Source organism: Prunus persica, chromosome G4 (genome assembly GCF_000346465.2).
Source record: "Prunus persica cultivar Lovell chromosome G4, Prunus_persica_NCBIv2, whole genome shotgun sequence".
Taxonomy (NCBI): Eukaryota; Viridiplantae; Streptophyta; class Magnoliopsida; order Rosales; family Rosaceae; genus Prunus; species Prunus persica.
The window spans coordinates 3,675,465-3,699,641 of record NC_034012.1 but is presented as its reverse complement, the minus strand read 5'-3'; the positions used below and the strand labels follow the sequence as shown (position 1 = coordinate 3,699,641).

Genomic DNA, 24,177 nt, shown 5'->3' with positions numbered 1-24,177 from the left:
TGGCATTCTTTAAAAACAAAAAAAATAATATATATGTCTGTCCCAATACTAGAAATTTTATTGCAGGACCTTGAAGTAAATTTTAGGGAGACTTTGGAAAAGCCCAAAGGAGAGAGAAAAATTTTAAAAGAAGCCGAAATGGACAAAATTGCCCTTATTTATTTTTTGATTTCCTAAGGAATCTTTTACATTTGCATGTCTTTGGTTTGAAAGTTGAGAGGTTTTTCTGTCTTTTTTGAAAAAGCTTTGGCTTTTTCCAAAAGTGAAAGTTTTTTTATGGGTAAAACCTAAATTTACTTAAATTTTATGAGGTATTCAACCTGGATCAGCTTCTGTTTTTCGATAAAACAGAAATATAATTACAAGGATAATAATATGAATTAAGAATGACGGCTAGAATAAGCTTTCATTATTATATATAATATATTTTGTCGAGAAACGAGTTTAAATTGTATTAATTTACTAGTTTATTAGTGTTTGAGTATTTTTTTTTAAATACAATCGATAGTCTAAACTACAACGAGATGGAAGTTTTTTACACATACACTATCAAGGTGTTATTGAAATTCGAACTTGAGACCATTGGTCTGTAAATTAAAACCATTTTCCACTAGGATATACTCAGTTGGTAGCGCTTGAGCACTGATGTTGACGAAAACTACTTTGGCAAATGTTTAGTGCTGATTAAACATTAATTTTTAAAGGTGGTATATATACTGTTTAGTTACTTGGTGATGCTTCCGGCAGAGATCTCTCTAGGCTCACCTTTTAATACCAACATTTTTTAGACTGGCAATGCATTATGCATGTAGATCTAAGGAAACATTTCAAAACGTAAACTGTACACTTGGGATCCAAGATGATATGAAACTATTTTAAAAAGCTATAATGTTATATTAAGTTTTATTTTGTTTATTAAACCCAATATTTTAGACATTAATTTAATTTTGTGTGCATGTATTATATTGGTATGAGTATGTTTTATTTATACTATATTTGATCGGTCAATTATATTATGATACATGAAACATGAAACCTACAAAGAAACCCACAAAATCCAATCAAAGCGCTGAGACCATAAAATGATCTTCGGTAGGGCAAGTCTTCGACATCCCTATCTTTGTACAAATCATTGGCATGATGGATGAGCCTTTGGCAACCCAACTTACGGATTTGACTAAAGAAGGTGCATGCTTAACCAGACTGAGCAGAGAATACATGGCCGAAGATGACACAACATCACCAAATTGGGCTGAAAAATGCTCGTTCATTTTTAGGCATCAACATGTATGATATTTATTACAATCATGAAATCATGGCATCCCATTCCCATTAGATAGGCTGCACTGGCGAAAGCCAACCCAAGTGAACCAACTTGTAGAATTGGGTTTTGAGCGCCAAAAAAAAAACAAAAAAAAAATAAGAATCGGGGCATTGATTTGGGCCTCAAGACCCATTTCCTCGTCACATGAACAAATCTTTCCTCTTTTTTTTTTTCTCTTTTTTTTTTTTAGCATGATGACCATCGGCTAGAGGCTAGGAAGCCTTTAATTTGGTACCAGAAGCACATTTTAAAAATAAATAACAATAAAAAACCAATCAAGAAAATAGAACTACTACATAGTAGATATGCATTGAACTCATTGAAAATCCCAGGCTGCTGCTGCATGCATGCAAGGATCTTTCATTACATTAATATCCGAAGATAAGAAAAACCAGTTGCGCCATTGCTCTTGTAGTAATACAAGCAATTAAGCATGCAAATCCCTCTTTGCATGCAGCATGCACTAGTTGATCTCTCGAACCACCATCAATCTTAAACTCATCTTACGAAACCCACTAAATTTTCCCTATAACTAGTAGCAGTTCGAGAGCTAGCAAATTACATTCAAATCATCCCCCAAAAAAAACAAAAAATCCCACTCTAGATAGAGCATCTTCAATGGACTTTTTTTTTACTACAGAAATGTCCAAACCTTACATGGAGAGATCAAAGAAAGAGTCGAACTCTCTCTCTCTCACGATAAGTATGTAAGATAAGTGCTCTATTGCTAAAACTATGAGCGGTCGCCTCACAAATCCAAACGAAATTAAAATGATTAGAAAAGTGAAAGTGCGTCTTCAACCTAGCTAACAAGTCAAGGATGATCAAGATGATCGTGATGAGAGGAGGCTATAGTATATAATTAATTATATCTACAAAATAAGGAGAGAGAAATCAAATTATGGCTCTTGTTTGAGGAACATGGAGGGAAACAACAAGTCCTGCAGAAGTCCATGCTGATCAGCACGAGGTAGTTGATGCTGCTGCTGATGATGAGGGTTAACAACAACACTTCTTGATGACCCTTGATTGTTATTATTGATCATGTAGTGGTGGGGCATTTGAAACAAGAGTTCTTGATGAAAGTTGGAGCTTGGACCTGCAGATCCTGTGATGGGCGCATAGTTGAAGGCAGCAGCAGCATGTGGGAAGAATGCAGAAGAAGCAGCAGCATTTCCTCTGAGAGTTGCGGGGAGTGGGTGGTTGTGTTGGCCTTCATACGTCGTAATCACAGTGGATGGGTCCTCGAACGACCTCTCTACACGTTTCTTGACCCCGCATTTTTGTGTCGTACATCGATAGTAGCTTCTGCAATGCCCAACAACAACAACAACAATTATAAAGAGAGTCGTGACCAAATCAAACTTTGTATTTTTTTCCATTTTTCTCTTCTGGGTATGAATCAAACGGGGCTAAGCTCCTAAAACTCACAATTGGCGAACTATGAACATAATATATAGAAGATCTTATGCCAAAGTCAAGCCTTTTGGTTTTAGAAATCAGTTCGTATGTCTTTTTGCAGGACTTTTTGCACAAAATTTGGTGAGGTTAAAAGAAAAATATTAGTGAAAACAAATCAAGTCTTTAAACCTTGTTCACATTTAGTTTCCGGTTTGAGGGACTATTTCTTGGTGGGTTATTTTGAGTGGAAACACAGAAATGAACCCATTTTGTATATCAATCCAAATCAATGAGTTAATAGTACCTTGGATATGGACTATTTTTCACAGCCTTCTGCCCATATTTTCTCCATCTGTATCCATCTTCTAGATGATCAACCTCACTCTTGGTCATGAAGGCAAATCGTGGCTCTCTTTGCTTTTTCTCTCCTTTCTTCTTTGCTTTGCTCATCCTGTTGATTTGATTGATTATACAACATCAAACATGTTCATCAGATTCATCACCATTTAGATCAAGCATATATACATATATTTGGATACACTATGAAAGTATTCAATTCAAACTTACACTTTCTTCGAGCTATCTCCTCCATCTTCTGATGACCCTTTTGGTTGCCTGTCTTTCTTACTCTTACCAGAGTCCTCTTCGGCACCGGCCTCAGCTGAAGAAGACGACACCGAAGAGTTTGGTGTCAAAGGAGTTTCTCCACCTCCACCATCGCCATCGCCAACACCACCTGAATATCGAATATGCTCAGCAGGCTTTTGATCTCCTTCATTAGCGGAGGAAAATATAACTTCATCAGACGTTGAAGAAGCCAGGCCAAAAGCAGTTGCGAGCGTATTGTAATCCATAGGTCCTTTCAAACACTCTGCAAAGCTGGTGTTGTTCATGTATGAAGGAACTTCAATCCCTTGCAAGTTTTGGTTGTGATTGATGCTTATCATCCCGCCATTGAGGTGTTCATGATCTTCGTACTGAAATAGGTCATGGTAGTAAAGATCTTTATGTTCATGATCAGACATGGAAGTAGAAGAAGAAGAACAACAAGAACAAGAACAAGAGGAAGAAGAAGAAAGAAGGGTTTGACAAAGAATTAAATTATGGAGATGGGGAGGACTCTTTGCTTCAAGACTTGGAAATTTGTCCCTCTAAATATGGTTTTGGTTTGGAGTATAGATTATGATTTGAGCATTATATATAAAAATAATATTGGAGAGAGAAAGAGAAAGAGAGTGAGCCTTTAAGTTTGAATGGACTTGGCTACTATCGCTTTATGAAGGGAGGTTGACAAAACACCTTCAAATTGAGAGAGGACCCAAAAAGTGCCTCCTCAAATGGAAACATCTCTAGTCCTTTGCAACTCCCACTTTTTACATAAATAAAGTAATAATATTCCAGGCATCGTATTTCTTGACTCATTAATGGACCAACATTGTTAATTCGTGACATTGATATACTTATATATTGTCAAATTACTGTAATGTAAATTTGGATAATTAATTATTTTTTATTTTTTTTTACATTGAGAGGAAAGAAATCCTGAAATTTGGTGCCAAGCAAGAAACGAAGGGGGAGGACCACAACCGCTGTGGTAACCCCCCGCTCGACTAATTCATTAACTTCATGCTCACTTGAATATATGATTCATATTTATAATATAACAATATAAGCATTTACCAAACATATAAATATGAGATGAGAATATTACTCATGCTATACATAATCACTCACATTTACTTAAATTAAAATAAATAAATAACCCTACTATACTAACAATAATGTGATTTTATTACTAAATATAAAAAAATATCTAGTAATTTGGAGCAATTGAGAACATCTATGTATTTAATATATTATCACTCCCTCTCTCTCAGTAGAAAATATCCTTAAAAAAATACAAAGATCAAAAAGTAGAGTTTTGTATAATTTCCATGTGCGGTCAATTGTTGAAAGTTTGTAAGGAAGGAAGGAAGAAGAGAGTGTTTGGAATATTAGGCGTACACATGGCAGTAGTGGCACCGGTATTTGACCGTAGTCTAGTCGATTCAGAGGGGGCACGTGGTACCACTCGGATCGGAGGGTTGCTTCTTCTTCTTCATCTTCATCTTCACATCTTTCTTTCTTTTACAAACATGTGCTTGTTTGTCCTGCTGATGCCAAACTCACGTCACCCAGCCTCCTCCTATCCTCTCTCCTCTTTCCTCTCTCTCTCTCTCTCTCTCTCTCTCTCTCTCTCTCTCTCTCTTTCTCTCTCTCTGCGTTTCTGCGACTTGTCTTCTCCTCCTCCTCAATTATATGCTTTTATTTTGGAAATTTTTATGTCATGGTTTTTTGCTCTCCTTTTTGTGTTTTTTAACTTTTGAGAAAAGTCAGTACTATTCACTTGATGAATCTTTTTAGACAAATTATAACGCACATTAGGTAGATTTGTCCACCCAAAGGGAAAGAAAAAAAAAAGCATTATGTAGATTTAATACGGAACGTGTCTATCCTAAAATATTCATATTCAAAATGAATAACAACGTATGAAATACATAACGTGTTTCGAAATTAAATTACGTTGTCAAACATCGTCGGATATGAAATCTAATTCAGATTAACAAGGTATATATGTGGGTTAATACGTGGTTACCAACTTTAGTTGATGTGTAATTGGGTTGGGGGATAGAACGTATTGGTTACCATCCATGCATTAATGGTGAGTTGGTAGCTGCCCCATTGATAGGCCCAGAAACACCCACCACGATAGACAGAATAGACTACTCTTTCAAACTTGAACAACAAATGTGCGTGCTAAATACATATATATATTACGTGTTTAATTAGGTCTGCATTTTAAATATATTTTATTTTCCAACCACAACAAAAAGAAAAAAACAATTTACATTTGTAATCGACGTCGTGTGGGGGAAGGATTCTAGACAAGCTCATCGTGTTCCTAGCTAGCGAGGATTCCCATCTGCCTACTACTTTATATGAAGAAACATATGCATACACATATTAACTTTTTTATAGTCAACAAAATCAAACTTTATTGCTAGCAAACATCATAAACCAATTGAAATTATGGGAGAGACCAATTCAACTCATTTCTGAGATTGATTTAGTTTAGTCAAACTTGGAAAATTGAAGGGCAAAAAAGTTACTTTGCGTGAGTGTGACATTATTATTATTATTATATATATTAATCAATATTTTGTTTTAGCTTAATTACTATTTTACTCCTTGAAATGGACACTTTGTCTCACTTTACCTTATGAAATTGAAATTTTCTCACTTAACCCCTTGAATCTCTAAAATTTGATAAATTTTTATCACTTTATCACTTCCATCTATTTCTATCCACAAAACCGTCAAGTTACATTTTAGTAGTTTTAACTATTAACAAACTATAAAATCCAAAGAACAAAGTTTATATATTTTACAATACAAAAATAATTTTAAAAGAATCCCTCTTCCCCTTCTTCCCATCCAAGTCACCAGCCCTCACCTCCACCTTCTCCCTCTTCCCTTTCCCATCACCACCATCTCCAAAGCACGTAGTAGACCTCTCAACCCCCCTCCCCGACTTACCCTTTCCCTCTCTCTGTCTTCCTCTCGCCCTCTCTATAACATTGATGGGATCATGAGTTGTTGATGTCAATGAATACCGGCAACATCAGATTCGTGGTTTCAAATGGTGTATTTGACGTAGTCCTCAACCTCGCGATATTTGGCGGAAAACGAAAGGCAGCGGTGGGGTTTCACCCTATTTTCCTTGTCCTTTTTATTTCCCCTTTCCTCTTGTTCTTTGAAGGAGTAGGAGGGGTTTGTTACGAGGGGTGGGGAGAGTAGGTTCACACAAAGACTTGATTTTTATTTTTGTTTTTATTTTCTTAAATTTCTATTCAATTTGGATTTTAAAGTTTGTTAATAGTTAAAATTACTAAATGTCCATGCCACATCAGTACATTTAACAGTTTTGTGGACGAAAATGAATAGAAGTGGTAAAGTAAGAAATTTTCAACAATTTTTAAAGATTCAAGGGGTTAAGTGAGAAAATTTCAATTTTATGAGATAAAATGAGACCGAGCGTCCATTCCAACGGGTTAAACAATAATTAAGCCTTATGTTTTTTGTTATTAGATGTGTTGTCCACATGAACAATTCACATTTTATGTGTAATGTGCATTATTATTATTATTTTTTTAATAACAGAAAGAAAAATGAAAGATGTTAATCTGGCGCCCTTAATTTGAGCTAATAACTGTTTGCAGGAAAATATCAACAACAAAAAAACAGAGAAAAGAGAAATGTGAATATGATCTATATGACATATACCTACCTTCCCAAGATGTTAGTTGTATACTGAACACTGTCTTTCTTGAACTAAGACGAAGTGATAATAATTTAGTAAAAGCATTATTTTTATCAAAAGGAAAAGGAAATATGCTAGAGAAGTCTCATTTTTTAATGATTTATTACAAACTACTTTTACAGCCGGCTAATATACGCACAACAAAACTACACCGTCGTAATAGAAAATTGTCATTGTCATTTATATGAATAATATATGAGACCTCCTCCAATTAAGTGAAGACAAATATCACCATACCAAATCTTAATTAGTTATTTATTATGTCAATTAGAATGACTAATTGTTAAATAACATATACTGTCATATCATGTGAGTTACTATGGTCCTTTAAGTATTGATCTCGTATTGTTAATTGTTAATTTCTACTAAAAAATAGAGAGAAGAAAGAATGAAAGACGACGTAAGAGATGACTACTCGTACGTCATGAGTGTATCATGTTTTCAATTATAAATTATCTAAAAGCATTTCTAAGATTAGTGTCAAATCGGAAGGGTAATCTTTGTGTATTTGACTGGAGATTAGTTTAATCAAAAGGTAGCAAGAAGAAATACATGAATTACGGGAAAAGTGTAGATGTACATGATTTGAACTTAAATCAAATCAGAGTGTAAATCAATCTGATGGGGTTGGGGCGGTTGCTTAAGAGGGATGACTTTTGATGGAAAGAGAGAAAATTAAAGAAAAGCATGAGATTGTTGACCTATTATTAATCAGTTGCGTCCGCTATAAGTGACATAAAATAAGGACTTTGGTTATATTGGTAATGGAAGTCCCTATCGATTTAGAAGAGGGCAGGTTTTTTGTTAGGTGTGCACATTGGAAAAAAAGAATCTTTAGGATGTTGAAACATTTGGGGTTGCACTTGCACCCAACCCAACCCTCAACCTCAAATTTAAAGGCACCACCACCAAGCAACCAGCATCTAAATTAATCTTTGTTTTAGTTGTCATCTGCCTAATCACTATTCACTAACAAACTTTATCTTATCCCTATTTGTATTTGTATGTATGATAAAACTATTTCAGCTTTATCAACCACCACACCACATCAATGGTTAATTTGGACCGTATATATTACTATAATTTTATTTACACATATCAATCTTCGATTCGCGTTCATCAATGACTGGGATATTGTCACGAACATGGTGCCATCGAAAGAACTTACAGTTTGGAAGACCAGCCGAATGACTCTTCGCAACAAGAGAGTCTGTTTGTCGAATACAGTATCCCAGGTTGTAACCTAGCTAGCACACCATTGAGTTAAATTAAAATAGATCCACAGAATTCCACTTCATTGAAGAGAAAGCAGTGTGTGCCTAACTTTTTCCGCTCAATAATTGATGGTATATAAATAGTTTATTAGTGAGAGAGAGAGAGAGAGAGAGAGAGAGAGAGAGAGAGAGAGCCTTAAGCTGATAAGGCATATGTATGCTGCTACAGTACTATAACTCTATGTATGGCCATTATTTTTGCGTACGCTTATGAACTTGTCAGGCAAAACTCCAATACAAGACTACTCAGACAAATACAACTCTGCAGTCTATATTATTAATATTGTTTGTGTAAATATCTCAGAGGAGAATATTCGCTTGAAAATTCTTCGTCTTTTGAACTTTCTTTTTTCTCTTTTCCAATTCCAGTAAAATCAAACATGAGTAAAGGACCATATTTGGAAGGTGCTGGCCAAAGGCCATTTGATGTCTAAGTTAGTTCGATTGAATTCTTAAGAAACAATAGCTAATAAAGGATACAAAATTTTCTCTATGAGAAGAATCGGGTGGCTGAAACTGTGTGTGGTAGCACTTAACCGTTTTGAAAGGAATTTTGAATTATCTTGTGTGTTAAATATAGCTATATATTTATAGGATTATAAACATCTAGAATTTTTCAAAGAATATATGCATATTTAGAAGCCGGATTATTTACTCCACCAAATACGAAGGGTTAGTTTAGTTAAGCAAAACCCATTTTGCTTCCAGACAAATATATAACTTGGTTGAACAAGTTTCTTTCCTCTATATTAATTAGTTTTCTTTTCTTTTTGCCCTTTTCCCGTCAAATTTCCGTACGATTTTTTTTTTTTTTTGAATTGTATGAGTAAAGAAAAGCTGACAATCCACTTCACCACCAGTACTCTTTATCCATCTTAGGCTATAATGTTTTAAAATCTTGATTTCAATGATTTCAATTTGACTTGAAACCTAGAGTCAACATCGGAAATGACTATTATTATATATATATAGTATAGTATTTTACAATATAATACCTGATTTTCTTCTCTGTGAACATCTATTATTACCATGCAGATGTCATGTATTTTTTTTACTATTTTTCTCTGCCTCTATTTATAATCACGATAATAACGCCGTAACGTGCGCATAGGAGAAGAACTAAACATAGTACTATGATTTATGGTGCAAATTGCAAATCAAGTCATAAGAAAAATACAAGATATGGGGTTTGTCTCTTATATTCATCACTTAGTGTAAGGAAAGGCCGCTCCATCTTCTTCAAATGTGAAAGGACCTCTTATGTGGATAGATTCTTCAAGAGGTCAAAAATTTACTTGACTGGTTCTAATCTAACAACTGCAGCAGCATTCTCTATACTTTAATGTTATTCAAATTGAATTTTCTATTTGATATAATGCCCCTCCATTTTACTAGCCAATAAAGAACTGAAAACGAAAGAACAGACCTTTCTTCTACCAAATTATTAAATTATTATTTCCCTGATAGAGTCATCAGCAGTCATAATTAAGTTGCAATGAATTAATTAATTAAGTTGACTCAGCCATGCCGTAATATATAATTTATATTTTAATTTGCATTCTTTTTAATTCTTTCTCTCCTTTTGGTAAACCCCATAGATTTAATATACGACACAGTCTTTGGTTCCCCAGTCAATCAAGATCACTGAAAACAGTCTACTTCATCAACAGAATTCAAAAGCTTTGTTATGATGCTCTTCAAGAAGTAGTCAAATTTATAATGAGAGAGAGAGAGAGAGAGAGAGAGAGAGAGAGAGAGAGAGAGAGAGAGAGTTGGAAGTTTGGAATGAAGTAGTCTTGTAGTAGAGTATTGGGTTAATGTTCATTTAAATTTTGATCCCTTCAAAGAAAAGGACTAGTTTCATAAAAGATTGTGTTCAAAATTTTTGAAAGTAACTTTTTAAAGAGGACAAGAATAAAGCAATATATATATATATATATATATATATATATATTATGAGTGTAGTCCTTGGTCTTCTTTCAATTCAATCACCCTAAAAGTCGCAGTAAATCATGAATGGATTGGTTTGCTGATGAAGCTTTTGAAGCCGACATGGTCCAAGGCTACCTTTCAATTCTAATCAAAGTTTACAGAATACTTCTAGTAGATTACACAGGAGTTGCTTTGATCCCTTCATCAATTCAAATTCATTTTTTTATACAATGAGTTGAATGTTGAAGCGCACAACTTTTGGGTTTATTATTATGAGCACCTGTCTTTCATGGTTTCCAAGAATAAAGCAAGGATCATATTTCTGCAAGAAAATTGGAATTATATAACTTCGAATGAAACATTGCAGTCAAAAACCATATGAGCCCTTTATGAACCCACCGTTTTCACATTTAGCTTCACTGTTGTTTCCAAACATATAGGACAAATGTTGGTGCAATGCATCAGCTGGTACCAAGTTATCAAGCCAGAAAAGGCATGCCCATGAAGAGCACGAGAATGGCTATTTTGGGTTACAAGTGCCTGTTATTCAATAGATTAATCAACCCAATTCATTGCCAAGTCTAACATTCATAGGGTCCACATAACACTAAAAATAGCATAACCTGATGATGAAGAGAAAATCAAGGTTCTTAAAAAAAAGGCAAAGTGTCAATATTTGTGATTACCAACTTAACTTGGATCCAAAATAATGCAAGAAATAAAGAAAGAAAGCAAGCAAGCAAGCTAGAGAGACGCAGTCAAAGTGCTTCACCTTCATTCATACTAATTTACAACCATTTACATTCTGAAGCCACAAAAAGGGTCTCCAACTCTGAGCAAAAAGTAAAATATTGTTATTTTCTGAGATTATCTTCATTTCTGAAAGAGAAGAAATACAACTAGTCTGTACTGTCAATTAGTTTGTGTAAAGTCAAAAGTGCCCTCAATCAGCTCAGTTCTCCCATCACCAGTATTTCCTGGAATATGTCAATGACCTTGTTGTTGACTGGTTTGTAAAATTGTGTATTTTAACAGGAAATGCATCCATGTGCGTCCACAAGTATCATGCATCTATGCCTAAAATATGGAAGATTTATTTGATGCTTGGGAATGAGGATGCATGGACAAGAGGACCAAAAGATCAGGCAGCAAAGTTCATACTTCATGTGTATTGTATGCAACTTGGAAATGAACAATGCTCTCCATAAGATCAGGCTTATCATACTTCATTTTAAAGATATTTGCTATTTGCTTGCCTTGATGTATAATGATGAAAAGGACAAAAAGCTACTTGGATATCAATGACGACTCATAAGATCCGCAAGGCTTATCTTTCCGCAGTTCCCAGAGTCTAGCCTATCAAATTGGGTGCAGATCTGCATAACATCTTTCTCTGATACCTTTCCCATCTCCTTGAGTTTGTATATGACATATTCTGACTTACTGCACACATAAAGCCAACATAATTAGCCAACAGAAACTTTGATTTTCTGCAACTCAGAATAAGCAAAGAAATAAGTCAACAACTCCAGACAATGGAAGTAAGTCAAACCAAGTTACAAATCTATTTTTAAGATTAGAACTTTACAAACAAATGAAGTCAGCCAAGCAAACTTGCGCCAGTTTCTAAACAAGAGTTGCTTATTGTAAGAATTCCAGGCTAACACAATTGGAACTACTAATCAATAAGAAAAAACCAAAATTCAAACCATATTATTACCTACCACTGAGGGCAAATTTTACCACTTGCTAAACCTCCAGATTTCTAGAAGGAACTAAATAATCAATGCACGCTAAATTATCAAGGTCACAAATTCAATCTCCTCCAAAATTGGTGGAACCTAGGCACTTGAATCAACTGCCGTGCTCATAACCTCCATGTCACCAAGTATTTGGGGTTCAAACAAGAGTTAAACTGTTTGGTACTGACTAATTTGTATTGATAACTGAATCAAACTTAACTTAAATCATTAATAAAGAAAAATTGAATCAAACTTCTGTTACAACTCCCAACTATTATGATGTTACATGTCAAGGCTTACTAAGGAAGATAGCTAATTATCAGATGCATGTTGCAACTCATAAATAATTTGATCAAACACAAAAGTTCAGAGAGAATATCCCATAGGGATACAGTTCTCCTTACTATAAACCATTTGCATGCTCAAGAAATTTGCAATAAACTTTGATAATTCCAATAGAAATGGAATACTGTGCTCAACACACTTGAAATGCTTGGTTATTAAGGCCCGCAAAGGGGGACTGAGCTAACACAATAAGGAGAAGGCGGAGGGGTCTGTGCACAGCCTCATTTCATAATATCTGCCAATACTCTTCATCTCGTAAAATTCTGTTTAGTCCCCATGCATTCAGACAGCCCTTCATAATGCGCAGAAATTGATCAATGATTGTTAATTGCAACCTACAAGCTTCACTTTCACCTCATAATATCTGAAACTTACAGTTTGTGGTCCAAGAGTTTATGCACTTGGGCAGTCAAATGGAAGGCCTTGGGTCTCAGAAAACTTAGTAAGCGGGTACTCTCTTATAATTTCTCATAGAGCTAGTTATAACACGTAATTTCAAATAGGTATTTTAACCTACAGAAATTCTGTTTCATTTTATCCACAAATATTCCTTGTCTCCTAAACTTCTGTTTAGACCCATGCATTCAGACGACCCTTCATAATGGACAGAGACAGACATTGACCAATGATTGTTAATTGCAACCTACAAGCTTCACTTTCACCTTATAATATCCAAAAATTACAAAAGATGACTCACAAATCAATACATTCATTTGTGGTCCAAGAGTTTATGCACTCGGGCAGTCAAATGGAAGGTCTCATGTTTCAGAAAACTGAGTAAGCTGGTAGTCTATTATAATTCTCATAATGATGGTTATAACACGTAATTTAGGCACTTAAAGAATTTATAGTTAGTCAACAATATTGGCTTTAGATTACTAAGCTCAAGAACATGCCAAATGTATTTGAGTAACTAGGAGAAGAAGAAAGGCTAAATCAATACAAGTTTTATCCTATACGGCCCAAGTATGTACCTTTTGATGAACCATCTTCATAGATCAAAAACCAACAACCTAAAACAACCTAACTGATCAAAATGTAAGCATTTAATACTAGCACATACCTCACAAAGCCATTATTGTCAATGTCAGCAGCAAGAAACTCAGAAACAGTCATATCCTGACCAAGAACCCACTTTGCCATTATCCTATGCCGTTTATCCACCCTTGCCTCAGCTAAATACAGAAATGCTCGAGCAACCGCAAGCGTCGATACAAGCAACCAAATTGAAGCAAAGATGCGACCCGACAAAGACTGGAAAGCGCGGTCACCATACCCAACGGTGGTAACTGACATAACCGAAAGATAAAATGAATCCAACCATCCAAGCCTTTCCACAAAATGCATAACACCAACACCAATCCCAATACATAGCACCACAACTCCCAATGCCAATCCTACCTTCATTCTAATCCTCATCCTCCCCTTCTTGACATCAAATATGTAGGACTCCTTTTTCTCACCCACACCCTTAAGACTCCTTAGCAAATAATTCTCTTGCAAATCCAGCACATAACTGACCATCCCACTAAGCAAAATATCAATAAATCCAAACCCCACCAACACAAACATTATAGAAAACAACTTGGTTGCCGTACTAGTGGGTGTAATATCTCCATAACCAATTGTGCACATTGTCACAATACAAAAGTACAATGCATCAACTACCGGGTGTGTCTCAATTGCCGAGAAATGATGACGGTTAAACCAATATATAGTCACACCCAATGACAAATATATAACAAGAAGAATAAAAGCTTGTCTTACAATAGACTGTGAACCAAATTGGGGTCTAGGATCAGAACGCCGGTTTTCCACCTCATTTATAACAGCCATAGCAGGTGCAGTTTTGGAGCGATGGAGGTTGGTTTTGGTCCATGAATAGTTGGGGTCAATGAGCCAAGATTGTAGGGGTTGTTGAGGTTGTGGGTCTTTTGGGGTTGTGGCTATGGCGTCTAATAAAGAAGAAGAGGAAGGAGGCCTTGAGGCTCTTGGTGAACTGTAAGGCAGAGTCAAGGCATCAACTAGAGGAGAAGAGTCTTGTGGTGATGAGGGGGAAGGGCCAAAGATGATACGGTCTTTGAACTCTGAAGGGGTTAAAGGGGCAGTGAATTCATTCTCTTCTGGTAGCGGACAGAGAGTATGTAAAGGTGAGAGCTTTCTTCTCGGGCTGCCTACATAGGGAAGCAGAGGCTCTTTCTCCATCTGGGTACGACGGAAAACCGATTTTGGTATCGCCGGGAAACCAGAAACAGAAAACCTTTGGCTGTTATGGTGAAATGGGTTTGCAGAGAGAGGTTGAAGAATTGAAGAGAAAAGTTGGGAACTTGGGTCAAGATTCAATTGAGAGCTGTTACAAGGTTGAAGATTCTCAAAAGAGGGAAATGTGCGCTTGCGTGTGAGAGAGAGCTGGGGTAGGGGGAGTTTGATTCGGTCGGTTTGTTGGGACCTGGGGAAGCCAAGCAAAAAAGTGCAAAAAAGAGTAACAAAATACCTGTGAGAACCAACGTTGCAGATTATAACTAGAGTCAGAATTTGAGATGTGTACGTCGTCAGATTCGGTTCCTTCGGATAAATATGATTCAGCCACGCGCCCCAGAAATATATATTGTAGGGAGTTTCTATTTTTCAAATCTACCAAAACATGTAAGACGGGTTACATGTTGAGGAAAATCAGATCTCATTGTTACTTAATTATCTTGATTTTGATATTATATATGACATGATAGATTATTTTTTATTTGATCAAACGGTATTATATTTTATTCTAATTTAAATAAATAGTTTAACGATATAAATAATCATTTTGGAACTTATACTGAAGTTTATAATGTCGGATTCCAAGATTAGATACTTAAAATATAAAATCAAAGTTCTAACGAACCATTTCATATTTTAAATATCTCTTGTCAAATAAATAAGAGGTTAAAGATGTAGACATAATTGATATTATAATATGAGTGAACTTGTAACATTGTATAGTAGTTTATAATCACATAAAAATATTTATTCATTTTATAATGTATTTGTTTTTTTTTTTTAGTTATTTATTTATTTTAAATGATAATTGTTTTAAGTTTAATATACCTACTTCCCGTGACATCATTAGATTTTGGACTATGTAGTGGAATCACAAATGAGTTATGCTATGCGCAAGAAAACAAATGTGGAAATATTGAATTATTTGATGACAGTGATACTGGTTTATATTTCTCGGTGGAAGCATCAATTATTTCCTAGCTTCTAGAAATGGAGTAATGGCATCAGCAGGCTGCAATCCTATAACCACCGCCATCTCCTATTGACAAATTAGTAGTAACCATTGTCAATTTGTTATTGTCAGATTAATCTATAGAACGTTTGATTTACGGAATGAATTTGAAAGTAAATTATTTTTCATGTCATTTTTCAAGGGATGAGAAATGGAAGATTCATTTCCTACGTTTGATAATGTTGGGAAATTAACCGAGAGATATCACTTTATTTCATTTATCATGTTTGTTTTGAGTAAGAATAGAAAACGAAGTGTGTATTAATTTTCAATTATATCCATATTAAATCAAATAAAAAAGAATGCATTTAATGATATATTGTAATTCCAAATTGTTAATAGGGACAAAATGATCATGAAAAATATTTATTTAATATTGACTCATTTTTCCAAACTTTCCCATGATGAGGGAAAACAAAATCCAAATTAGAAGGATGACTTAACTTTCTCCCTACTTTCCCATGGGTCAGGCAACGATTTCCTATGCCTTGACTTACCAAACATGAAAAAACAATTGATTTCTCATCCCCAAGTCTTCTTTCCCATGAACCAAACGGGACCTATGAGAACAATTTTAAACACTTATGTTGTGATGTGTATGTCTTAAATTATTAGATTATTTGAATGCTTCAGATATTGTGAAATACGGATAAATGCACAAGAACTAATGTAGATGCTCAAGGACAAGGATCATATCATGTGATTGAAGGCCATAATTAATTATTTGGGTTATAACTTATTAGCAAAGCCATGAGATCATCATTAACATAAACATGGTTTGTGGATCGATTAGTTGCAAACTAACCAGTTAATCATCACAAATTAGTCAGAGCACCTGTAGAGTTTCACTGAAGAAAATAACGTCAATGGCAGACAAACATATGGTCATGGGAAAGTAATCCTAGTATGTCAAAAATTAAACTCAGATATACGGCCATGATGAAGCTAGTAGTGTACATGTGTTGTAGCTTTTTTGGTCTTGAGATGGTGCTAAGGATGTTTGTTTGAGAAAACAGCAATGCTCTTCTGAACTGAAATATATAAAATGACACAGGATATATTTGCACGTCGATAATATTACTGAAAAACAAATATCAAAATCACACAATAGAAGTATGAGCAGAGTTGAATATTTTAGAAACACAAAAAATCAAGCACTTTATCTTAAAATATACAACCAACAAGAACATCGTCTTTAAATACAAAATACAATTCAATCATCATCATCAAGGACACTCCGACGCCTGTGAATCTGGAAGAATAAGAGTAATCCAAGACATGGGGCAAAAATCAGTACAATTTTACATGTAAAATTGAACCGAAAGAAATATAATTACAAATTGATCATCACTTACAGTGACTTTAGTCTGTTTTGTTGTTTGGTTGTTGATCTGCTCCAACAACGAAATGAGCCTCTCTTCGGAAACCTAAAAACAAACTCTTGTTAATGCACTTAAAAAGTATTAAGCCCTGTGAAGAAACTATAAAAGCGACCACGATATGAAATATCACACCATACCTTCTCAGCTATCTGGCCCATTTGAGCAGCTTTCAGTATAACATCTTCAACACCCTTTGCCTTCTCAGGTTTCACCAAAGCGATTCGAGCAACTACACATGCATAGCACTAAGAGTATTAGATCAACAGATAAGCCTAACCCAGAGTATGAATTGCTATACACCTATGCATGTTACTGAACTGCAAACAGACAACAGCCCAGATTAACAACATATCATACTCCATCTTTCTTATTTTAAACCGCCTAAATCTTGTGCCAAGATATCAAAGTACCATGGTTTATTAACTATTGTCATAAAAGTAATCCAAACATAGTATCGTAAACCAAGAATAGGCTTTTCTAAAAGAGGAGAAGTGATAATAATGGTAAATTTTCCAAGGAGCGCAAGAATAATAATCATGAAACGCCAATTTCAGATATCAACTTACTTCTTTCACGAGCTTCTGCTGACAAAATCTGACTAAGCATCATCTGCCTCCGTTCTTCAGCCTCCCTAAGTTAATTTCCTTATGTATCAAATCAATAAGAACTTTCTGGAAAAACAAAACAGAAAAAACTAATTCCCTAATTGATTTAAAACCCAACCTCTTGGCATCTTCATTTGCCCTCTGCTGTTCCGGATTTTGTTGTTTCCCTCCGGACCCTCCCTATCAATCAATGCAAGGTAGTGAGGTCAGCACGAAATCACAAAAAATGCAACTGCACGTTTTTAGCTAAAACACTCAGATAAACCCAAGTTGATTGCTTACCACACCATGTTGAGCCATAAGCTCCTGCATTCTTCTTTGTCTGATTGCTTCTAGTTCAGGATCCGCCTAAAAAGGAGACCAATAAGTAACAAAAACTTAAGGAAAAAAACAAATCATAATGATTAAAATCATAATCATCATACAGACTAAATATAAAATTGTGCCAACCACACTGTATATCAGTAAGCATATCTACATGTTTTTAGCAAGTTGCAACACATCTCAGACCAGCAAAGAAACACATGATGACTGTGAAATCAGAACCCATGTTCCTAATCCCCCAAACCCCATGGCATCGCAGATACAAAATCAAAAAGCAATTTAAAATTTCAAAACAGTCCAGAACACCCTACAATGGCTAAGACAGTCTAAAAAATCTCCTCAACAGAGACTACAGATATATGCACCAAAAGAACTACCTAACTCTCTTGGAGCCTGTTTCAGGAAGTATTTGCTTATAACTCGTGTGATAATAGCTGTTCTTTCAAAACCTATTATTTGCTATGCCTGCTCAGTGTAACAGCCATGCCCAACCCTGACAACTACTCAAAAGTAAAAATTGAGCTCCCAAATATCCAATATTCATTTCTTGGCCAATTGCACACCAGAATCCCAAATAAAATCACAACACCACACAAAATTAGAATTATGCAAAACAACATCAAAGACTGTGAATTACTCAACTCAAGCCCTAATTTGGGGAACGAAGATAAAATAGACATGAAATCTGCACAAGCATTTCCAAACCCTAACGCTGCATCCTTCTTTGTCTGATTGCTTCTAGTTCAGGATCAGCCTAACAGGGAGACCAATAAATTTTGAAGACAACAAATCCAGTGGGCAAACAAAAACTTAAGGGACAAAACAAATCATAATGATGAAAATCTTAATCATCATACAGACTAAATATACAATTGTGCCAACCACAAAGTATATACCAGTAAGCATATCTACAGTATTCAGCAATTTAGCAACACCAGCAAAGGAACACACGAGGACTGAGAAATCAGAACCCATGTTCCTGATCCCCCCTCCCAAACCCCATTGAATAGCAAATCTTGCATCTCAAATACAAAATGAAAAAGCAAAAGAAGAACAGCAGGACTTCTGAAGCAAATCTAGCATCTCGTTGCAACAGTAGCAAAAGTCATACAGACGCACATATGGAATTGAAAATTTCAACACGCAGTCTGGAGCACCCTACAATGGCCTAAACAGTCTAAAAAAACTCTTCAACAGAGACTACACATATATGCACCAATAGAACTACCTAACTATATTGGAGCATGTTTCAGGAAGTATTTGCTTATAACTCTAGTGATAATAGCTGTTCTTTCAACGCACATTACTTGCCATGCCTGCTAAGCATAAAAGCCAAGCCCAACCCTGAAAATTACTCTTCCTCTTACAACATCAGTAAATACTGAGCTCCCAATATTCATTTCTTGGCCAATTGCACACCAGAATCCCAAATAAAACCACACCACCACACAAAATTAGAATAAGCAAAACACCATCAAAGAGTGTGAATTACTCAACTCAAGCCCTAATTTGGGGAACGAAGATAAAATAGACATGAAATCTACACAAGCATTTCGAAACCCTAACGCTGCATTTGGTATCTGAAAGTGAAAAGATAACAATGAAATGGAAAATAGTAGAGAGTAGGTTACCATTACCATTGATTGAAGCTGTGGATAGCGATCTAGTGTTCCAAACAGAGGAAAGGAAACCAAAGTTGCGTTAGGCAGGCGTCGGATTCTCGAGTTAGTCTTTTATATACGACTCTTGCTCTCACCAACGAATGCTACTGTGATATACGCGGGTTGGTCAATTATGTTTCCTACCCAGCAAAATTTAAACTTCCAATTTTAACCCTAAAAACAAATTGAAAAAAGGAAAAGCAAAACTCTGCAATGGGAACTCAAACTTTTTGTTGGATGGGAAGTGCATTATTGCAGGGTAGAAACACAAACACCCTTGTGTTTTTTTAACAAACTATCTTTTCTATCGGGCTGGACGATGGCACAGGCCCCAAATAATATTTTTTTAGCCCACTTCTAAAAGAAAATGGGCCTCTTTCTTTTCAATTTATAACCCAATCTTATGCATGAATATTTTCTTCCCCATTTGTTTTTATTTTCAATCTTTCTTTTGGGTCAACTCTTTGTTTTTAATCTGTTTTGTTCTCTCTCTCTCTCTCTCTCTCTCTCTCTCTCTCTCTCTCTCTCTCTCTCTCTTATATGTTGAACCTTAAGGCATGATTACAAGACCCAGAAAAATCAAGTGAATCCTTCATTACTTTATATGGGGAATCGAATATAGAAATTCGAATACATAGGTAAATATTCTTGGCCATATAAGTTATAAGTTCATTGTTTAACCAACTAATTCTTAATCTAGTGGGAAAGATCCTATATATTCCACAAGATCATATGGGCATGGTTTGGTTGGTACTTTAAAAAAGTTTCATTGTTCTCCGATCCGGCTGGAATGGGTTGGGCTATCTGTTTAAGAATAAGGATGCCTTTAGAAAAGTTTAATTGTTCTCTAATCCGGCCGGAAAAGTTTTATTGGTATAATCGTGCAAGCAAGAGGAAGAATAATCGAATCTAAAAACTCGAGTGTTTGATAAATATTATTTACCACTTAAGCTACAACAAACTCCTCTTTTTTTTTTAATTCTTTTTTTTTTATCAATGTGAATGTGATGAACTATTTTATATTGAATTACATATTTTCAAGGTTAATGGTCCTGCTAAATATAGTAAAAATGAATCTAATTGTTAAAAAGGAAAAGCAAGTGAGGCAAAGTCTTTGGGTTGAACTATATACAGTGTCTGCATTAATTGGGTTTGGCTAAGGTCACTGAGGACAAGCAGTCCCTAAAAACATGGTAATATTTTCTTAATCCTCTGCTCTGATAACAGCAATATAAAAATCTGCATGAAATGCAAGTCAGTCCAAAAAGTCCAACGTGCCCCCAGTCCCATATTCAATTTTATTTTATTTGTAATTTTAATCATTTAATTTCCTATAAACCCACAGGGGCTGCAAATAAAAGAGGAAAACAAAATGACAAAAGAGGAAATAAAATAAATTCAAAGTCCTGATTGCCAACCCATGCAACTCTTTTTTCAGTTTTCAGCCATTGGATTCCACCACTCCAAAATCTACATCAACCTGCCTCATCTGGAAACCCACATAAGTTGTCCTAATCGAACGGACAAAATCATATATCAAAATCTCAAATCCGTACCCTTGTTCACACACAAGCAGGCCCCATACTCTGCTGCTGCTGAGAGAGCTGACAAAGCCACTCACTTACTTCACTGGTAAGTCAAACGGTCACTGCACCGAGACATTAGATTCAAGAAGAAGCTCAAAACCAAAATCTCAAAAATTTGCAATTCCCCAAAAGAAAAAGCCAGAAATATAGAGAGAGAAGAGAGAGTGAGAGTGAAGCAAATGGGTTTCACAATGGGCCTGAACCTACTGCTCTTGATGGCTATGGTGGCCACCAACATACTCTCACTCTACCATCTCTCCTCCACTATCCAAACCCCCAAATCCGCAGCTCCACAGCCAGTCCCCGACCACCTCCTCCACCAGCTCCACACCATCCGCGCCACCATCAATCACCTCACGCGCCACCACCCATCTCCACCGGCCACCACCAAAGCAGCCAAACCCACCATCCCCTCAGATCTCCTCCTCTACTCTCAGCTCTCCCCCATAGCCTCCTCCTGCCACAACCACCCTGAACTCCTCCACAAGTACATGTCCTACACCCCCTTCTCTCTCTGCCCTCTTGACTCGGACCTCGCCGAGTCACTCATTCTGCGCGGCTGCCACCCTCTTCCTCGCCGCCGCTGCTTCACCAAAACCCCCCCAAAATCGACTTCTTCTCTCCCTCAGAACCCATTTCCTTCTTCGCTTCCAGACGCCAATGTCTTGTGGACCAAGTATTCATGCAAAAGCTTCAGCTGCCTCAACCGCCAGAACCTCAATTTGGGCTTCGACCCGCCTCACGAAGTGGTCAATTTCATGACTTACAAGTCCGAGCTCGACCTCCCCATCCCTCAGCTCTTCCAAATCGCCAAGGCGGCCAACTCGGTCCTCCGGCTCGGCGTCGACATCGGCGGCGGAACCGGGTCCTTCGCAGCGAGGATGAAGCTCTACAATGTCACCATTGTCACCACGACCATGAACCTCGGGATCCCCAACAATGAGGCGGTGGCGCTGAGGGGGCTGGTGCCGATTCACGCGCCGCTGCAGCAGCGGCTGCCGGTGTTCGATGGGGTGGTGGATCTGGTGAGGTGCGGGCACGCCGTGAACCGGTGGATACCGGTGACGGCGTTGGAGTTTCTGCTGTTTGATGCGGATAGAGTGTTGAGGGGAGGAGGGTACTTGTGGCTGGACCATTTTTTCAGCAAAGAGGCGGATCTTGATAAGGTTTTTGGACCGTTGTTTGGGAAATTGGGGTACAGGAAGGTGAAGTGGGCGACGGCGAGCAAGAACGATTCGGGTGGGTTGAAGAATGGAGAGGTTTACTTGTCTGCTCTTCTCCAAAAGCCTGTCTCAAAATGAGGTTGAAGATTTAAGGTACTATGTGGTTTATATTTTTAGGCAGCTTTGAGTTTGTGTCTTGAATCTGCAATTTGTTGCAGAAGTTGATTAGTGTAATTAGTTGGATCCATCATTTGTTCTTTGTCGCTATAATGTCAGCTGAATATGATTATACTTGAATTAACTAGATCGAGGATCACATTACTTGAATAGTTGTGGGTGAAGTTTTGTGCGTAATGTTGCTTGATCTAATGTGGGCATTCATGTCTTTGTTGGACTAAGTTCTAGGAGATAGCGAGTCACATTAGTCCTAGGCTATCGTAATAGTCGAATAACCAGGCTTTCTAGGAGGAAGATGGCATATGAGGTGCACAAACTAGTTAAGGTGGCCCTTGGTAACACTTCTGGTATGCCACTTGAATAGGAATAGACTAATAAACTTGTGAACACCGAGTATCTCGTAACATCGGTGTTTCAATTGCCGGTATGTAGTTGTTTTTCCTCAGAAGAGGGTATTTTAGGAAGAACTTCTCTTCTAAGGGCAACTAGTGAATCAAATAAAAAAAATCAATTGAGTTTTATGCTCTGTTCTTTGCTAGCAGACCTTTCTAAGTTCTAAGGAATTCTAAAGAGATGAAACATTCAGTTCACATGCATTGATTTGATCAGACAAACCTTCAGCGGAGCAACAGTAACAAAAAGGTGGTAGAAAATGCATCAATTTGATTGTGTATCCTAGACTCTTCTGAACCTTGCACTATTATAGGATGGAAAAATGTACTGTTGCTACTTGAGAGTAGAATTTGCAGGAAATGAAGTTGTGTTTGCTAGAATTTACCATGGTGTAATGTAGCATTGTAAGTGGCAGTTTTTAAATCCTAGATGTTACATACTCATTCATTTTCCGAATTGCTTGGAAATGGTGGCATTGGATAATCCCCATATCCGCGCATGGCGATTCAAAATTATGGTTTTTATTTTTATTTTGCTTTTCAAAGGAAAACATCAACTGATACTATTGTAATACTGCTAACTGTAACTTCAAATCTGACTAGTTTGAGACGGGGTTTGGTGCTAGGCTTGCAGGTATTGCTGTCAATCTTTGCTCTTCAGCTGATAAGAAACCGTTATGCACAATTACCTCCCCATTGGAAGATGGGGGTCCTTGGTCATTGAGCCATGAAGCAGTATATTTACATTCTCAGATCCGAAGTGAGTTGTGCTCTTAGCTGCTTGTTAATGAGGTAAACAATTGTCAAATGTACCAAGACTTGTATGGGGACATTAGGCCGGATGTAAATTCACAAAGGGTCCCCTCCCCAAGGGAAAAAAAGCTGAAAATGAAACATATTAATGGCTTTTTGTGGGGCTCTTGACTGATTGTAAGGTTTGTTCCAATTAATTCTTTAGAAATAAATCCGCAGAGCGATTATGCTTTTTGGTAGGCTAACACTTGTATGGACTATATTTATGCACGAAGTGGCTGAAAGTGTTGCAAAAGCATGGAAGTGGATTCCATGGATAAAAGGATAGGGAAAAAAAGGGAAAGAAAGCAAGGGAAGTGGGTAAAACTTTCTAGCTGTCTACATGCCAATCCCATGACGAGGTTTCTAGATCTCGTCTCATAAGCTCTGCCAATTGTAGAGAAATATTATAAACTAAGACTTTGTTCATTATTATGATTTTTTTT

General features: G+C 36.5%; 4 protein-coding genes and 1 long non-coding RNA gene across 8 annotated transcripts; 1 reads left to right on the top strand and 4 right to left on the bottom strand.

Annotated features, from left to right (window-relative positions):
* LOC18778513 (probable WRKY transcription factor 71) lies at positions 1,606 to 3,910 on the bottom strand. Its single transcript, XM_007214189.2, has 3 exons — positions 3,293 to 3,910; positions 3,030 to 3,176; positions 1,606 to 2,632 (listed from the first exon to the last, which is right to left on the bottom strand). The coding sequence occupies exons 1-3, from the start codon at positions 3,748 to 3,750 to the stop codon at positions 2,224 to 2,226; spliced, it is 1,014 nt and encodes a 337-aa protein (XP_007214251.1). The 5' UTR covers positions 3,751 to 3,910; the 3' UTR covers positions 1,606 to 2,223.
* On the bottom strand, positions 10,510 to 14,934 carry LOC18778257 (two-pore potassium channel 3). 3 transcript variants are annotated; one of them, XR_002271231.1, is made up of 3 exons: positions 13,442 to 14,934; positions 10,691 to 11,734; positions 10,510 to 10,613 (listed from the first exon to the last, which is right to left on the bottom strand). XR_002271231.1 is itself a non-coding variant. In XM_020562158.1 (3 exons), the coding sequence occupies exons 1-2, from the start codon at positions 14,581 to 14,583 to the stop codon at positions 11,590 to 11,592; spliced, it is 1,287 nt and encodes a 428-aa protein (XP_020417747.1). In that variant the 5' UTR covers positions 14,584 to 14,934; the 3' UTR covers positions 10,510 to 11,268; positions 11,548 to 11,589. The 3 variants fall into 3 exon arrangements, 2 of the variants coding, with proteins under 2 accessions (XP_020417747.1, XP_020417746.1); XM_020562158.1 differs by having other exon boundaries at positions 10,510 to 11,268; positions 11,548 to 11,734; XM_020562157.1 differs by having other exon boundaries at positions 10,510 to 11,734.
* Positions 16,708 to 19,858, bottom strand: LOC109948572 (DNA-binding protein DDB_G0278111). The gene is made up of 7 exons (XM_020562156.1): positions 19,598 to 19,858; positions 17,919 to 17,984; positions 17,755 to 17,816; positions 17,598 to 17,662; positions 17,169 to 17,260; positions 17,005 to 17,076; positions 16,708 to 16,901 (listed from the first exon to the last, which is right to left on the bottom strand). Exons 1-7 carry the CDS (start codon positions 19,598 to 19,600, stop codon positions 16,863 to 16,865), a joined length of 399 nt encoding a protein of 132 aa, XP_020417745.1. The 5' UTR covers positions 19,601 to 19,858; the 3' UTR covers positions 16,708 to 16,862.
* Positions 18,568 to 19,587, bottom strand: LOC109948573. The gene is made up of 2 exons (XR_002271230.1): positions 18,857 to 19,587; positions 18,568 to 18,714 (listed from the first exon to the last, which is right to left on the bottom strand). It is a non-coding gene; the product is annotated as an uncharacterized LOC109948573 (long non-coding RNA).
* On the top strand, positions 21,233 to 23,937 carry LOC18778911. Of its 2 annotated transcripts, none has more exons than XM_020562155.1 (2): positions 21,233 to 22,523; positions 23,574 to 23,937. In XM_020562155.1, the coding sequence occupies exon 1, from the start codon at positions 21,387 to 21,389 to the stop codon at positions 22,506 to 22,508; it is 1,122 nt and encodes a 373-aa protein (XP_020417744.1). In that variant the 5' UTR covers positions 21,233 to 21,386; the 3' UTR covers positions 22,509 to 22,523; positions 23,574 to 23,937. The 2 variants fall into 2 exon arrangements, with proteins under 2 accessions (XP_020417744.1, XP_007211455.1); XM_007211393.2 differs by having other exon boundaries at positions 21,235 to 22,523; positions 23,566 to 23,937.

What these genes read in the sequence shown, in the direction of transcription:
- LOC18778513 (XM_007214189.2), bottom strand. Translation starts at nt 3,750, where the DNA reads ATGTCTGATCATGAACATAAAGATCTTTACTACCATGACCTATTTCAG. An exon ending in GGAGATAGCTCGAAGAAAGT is followed by an intron (nt 3,177 to 3,292) that starts GTAAGTTTGAAT and finishes TCAAATCAACAG; the next exon opens with GATGAGCAAAGCAAAGAAGA. An exon ending in AAAAATAGTCCATATCCAAG is followed by an intron (nt 2,633 to 3,029) that starts GTACTATTAACT and finishes TGGGCATTGCAG; the next exon opens with AAGCTACTATCGATGTACGA.
- LOC18778257 (XM_020562157.1), bottom strand. Translation starts at nt 14,583, where the DNA reads ATGGAGAAAGAGCCTCTGCTTCCCTATGTAGGCAGCCCGAGAAGAAAG. An exon ending in GACAATAATGGCTTTGTGAG is followed by an intron (nt 11,735 to 13,441) that starts GTATGTGCTAGT and finishes TTATGTGTGCAG; the next exon opens with TAAGTCAGAATATGTCATAT.
- LOC109948572 (XM_020562156.1), bottom strand. An exon ending in AGCAGAAGCTCGTGAAAGAA is followed by an intron (nt 17,261 to 17,597) that starts GTAAGTTGATAT and finishes ATGCATGTGTAG; the next exon opens with TTGCTCGAATCGCTTTGGTG. An exon ending in CAAAACAGACTAAAGTCACT is followed by an intron (nt 16,902 to 17,004) that starts GTAAGTGATGAT and finishes TTATTCTTCCAG; the next exon opens with ATTCACAGGCGTCGGAGTGT.
- LOC18778911 (XM_020562155.1), top strand. Translation starts at nt 21,387, where the DNA reads ATGGGTTTCACAATGGGCCTGAACCTACTGCTCTTGATGGCTATGGTG.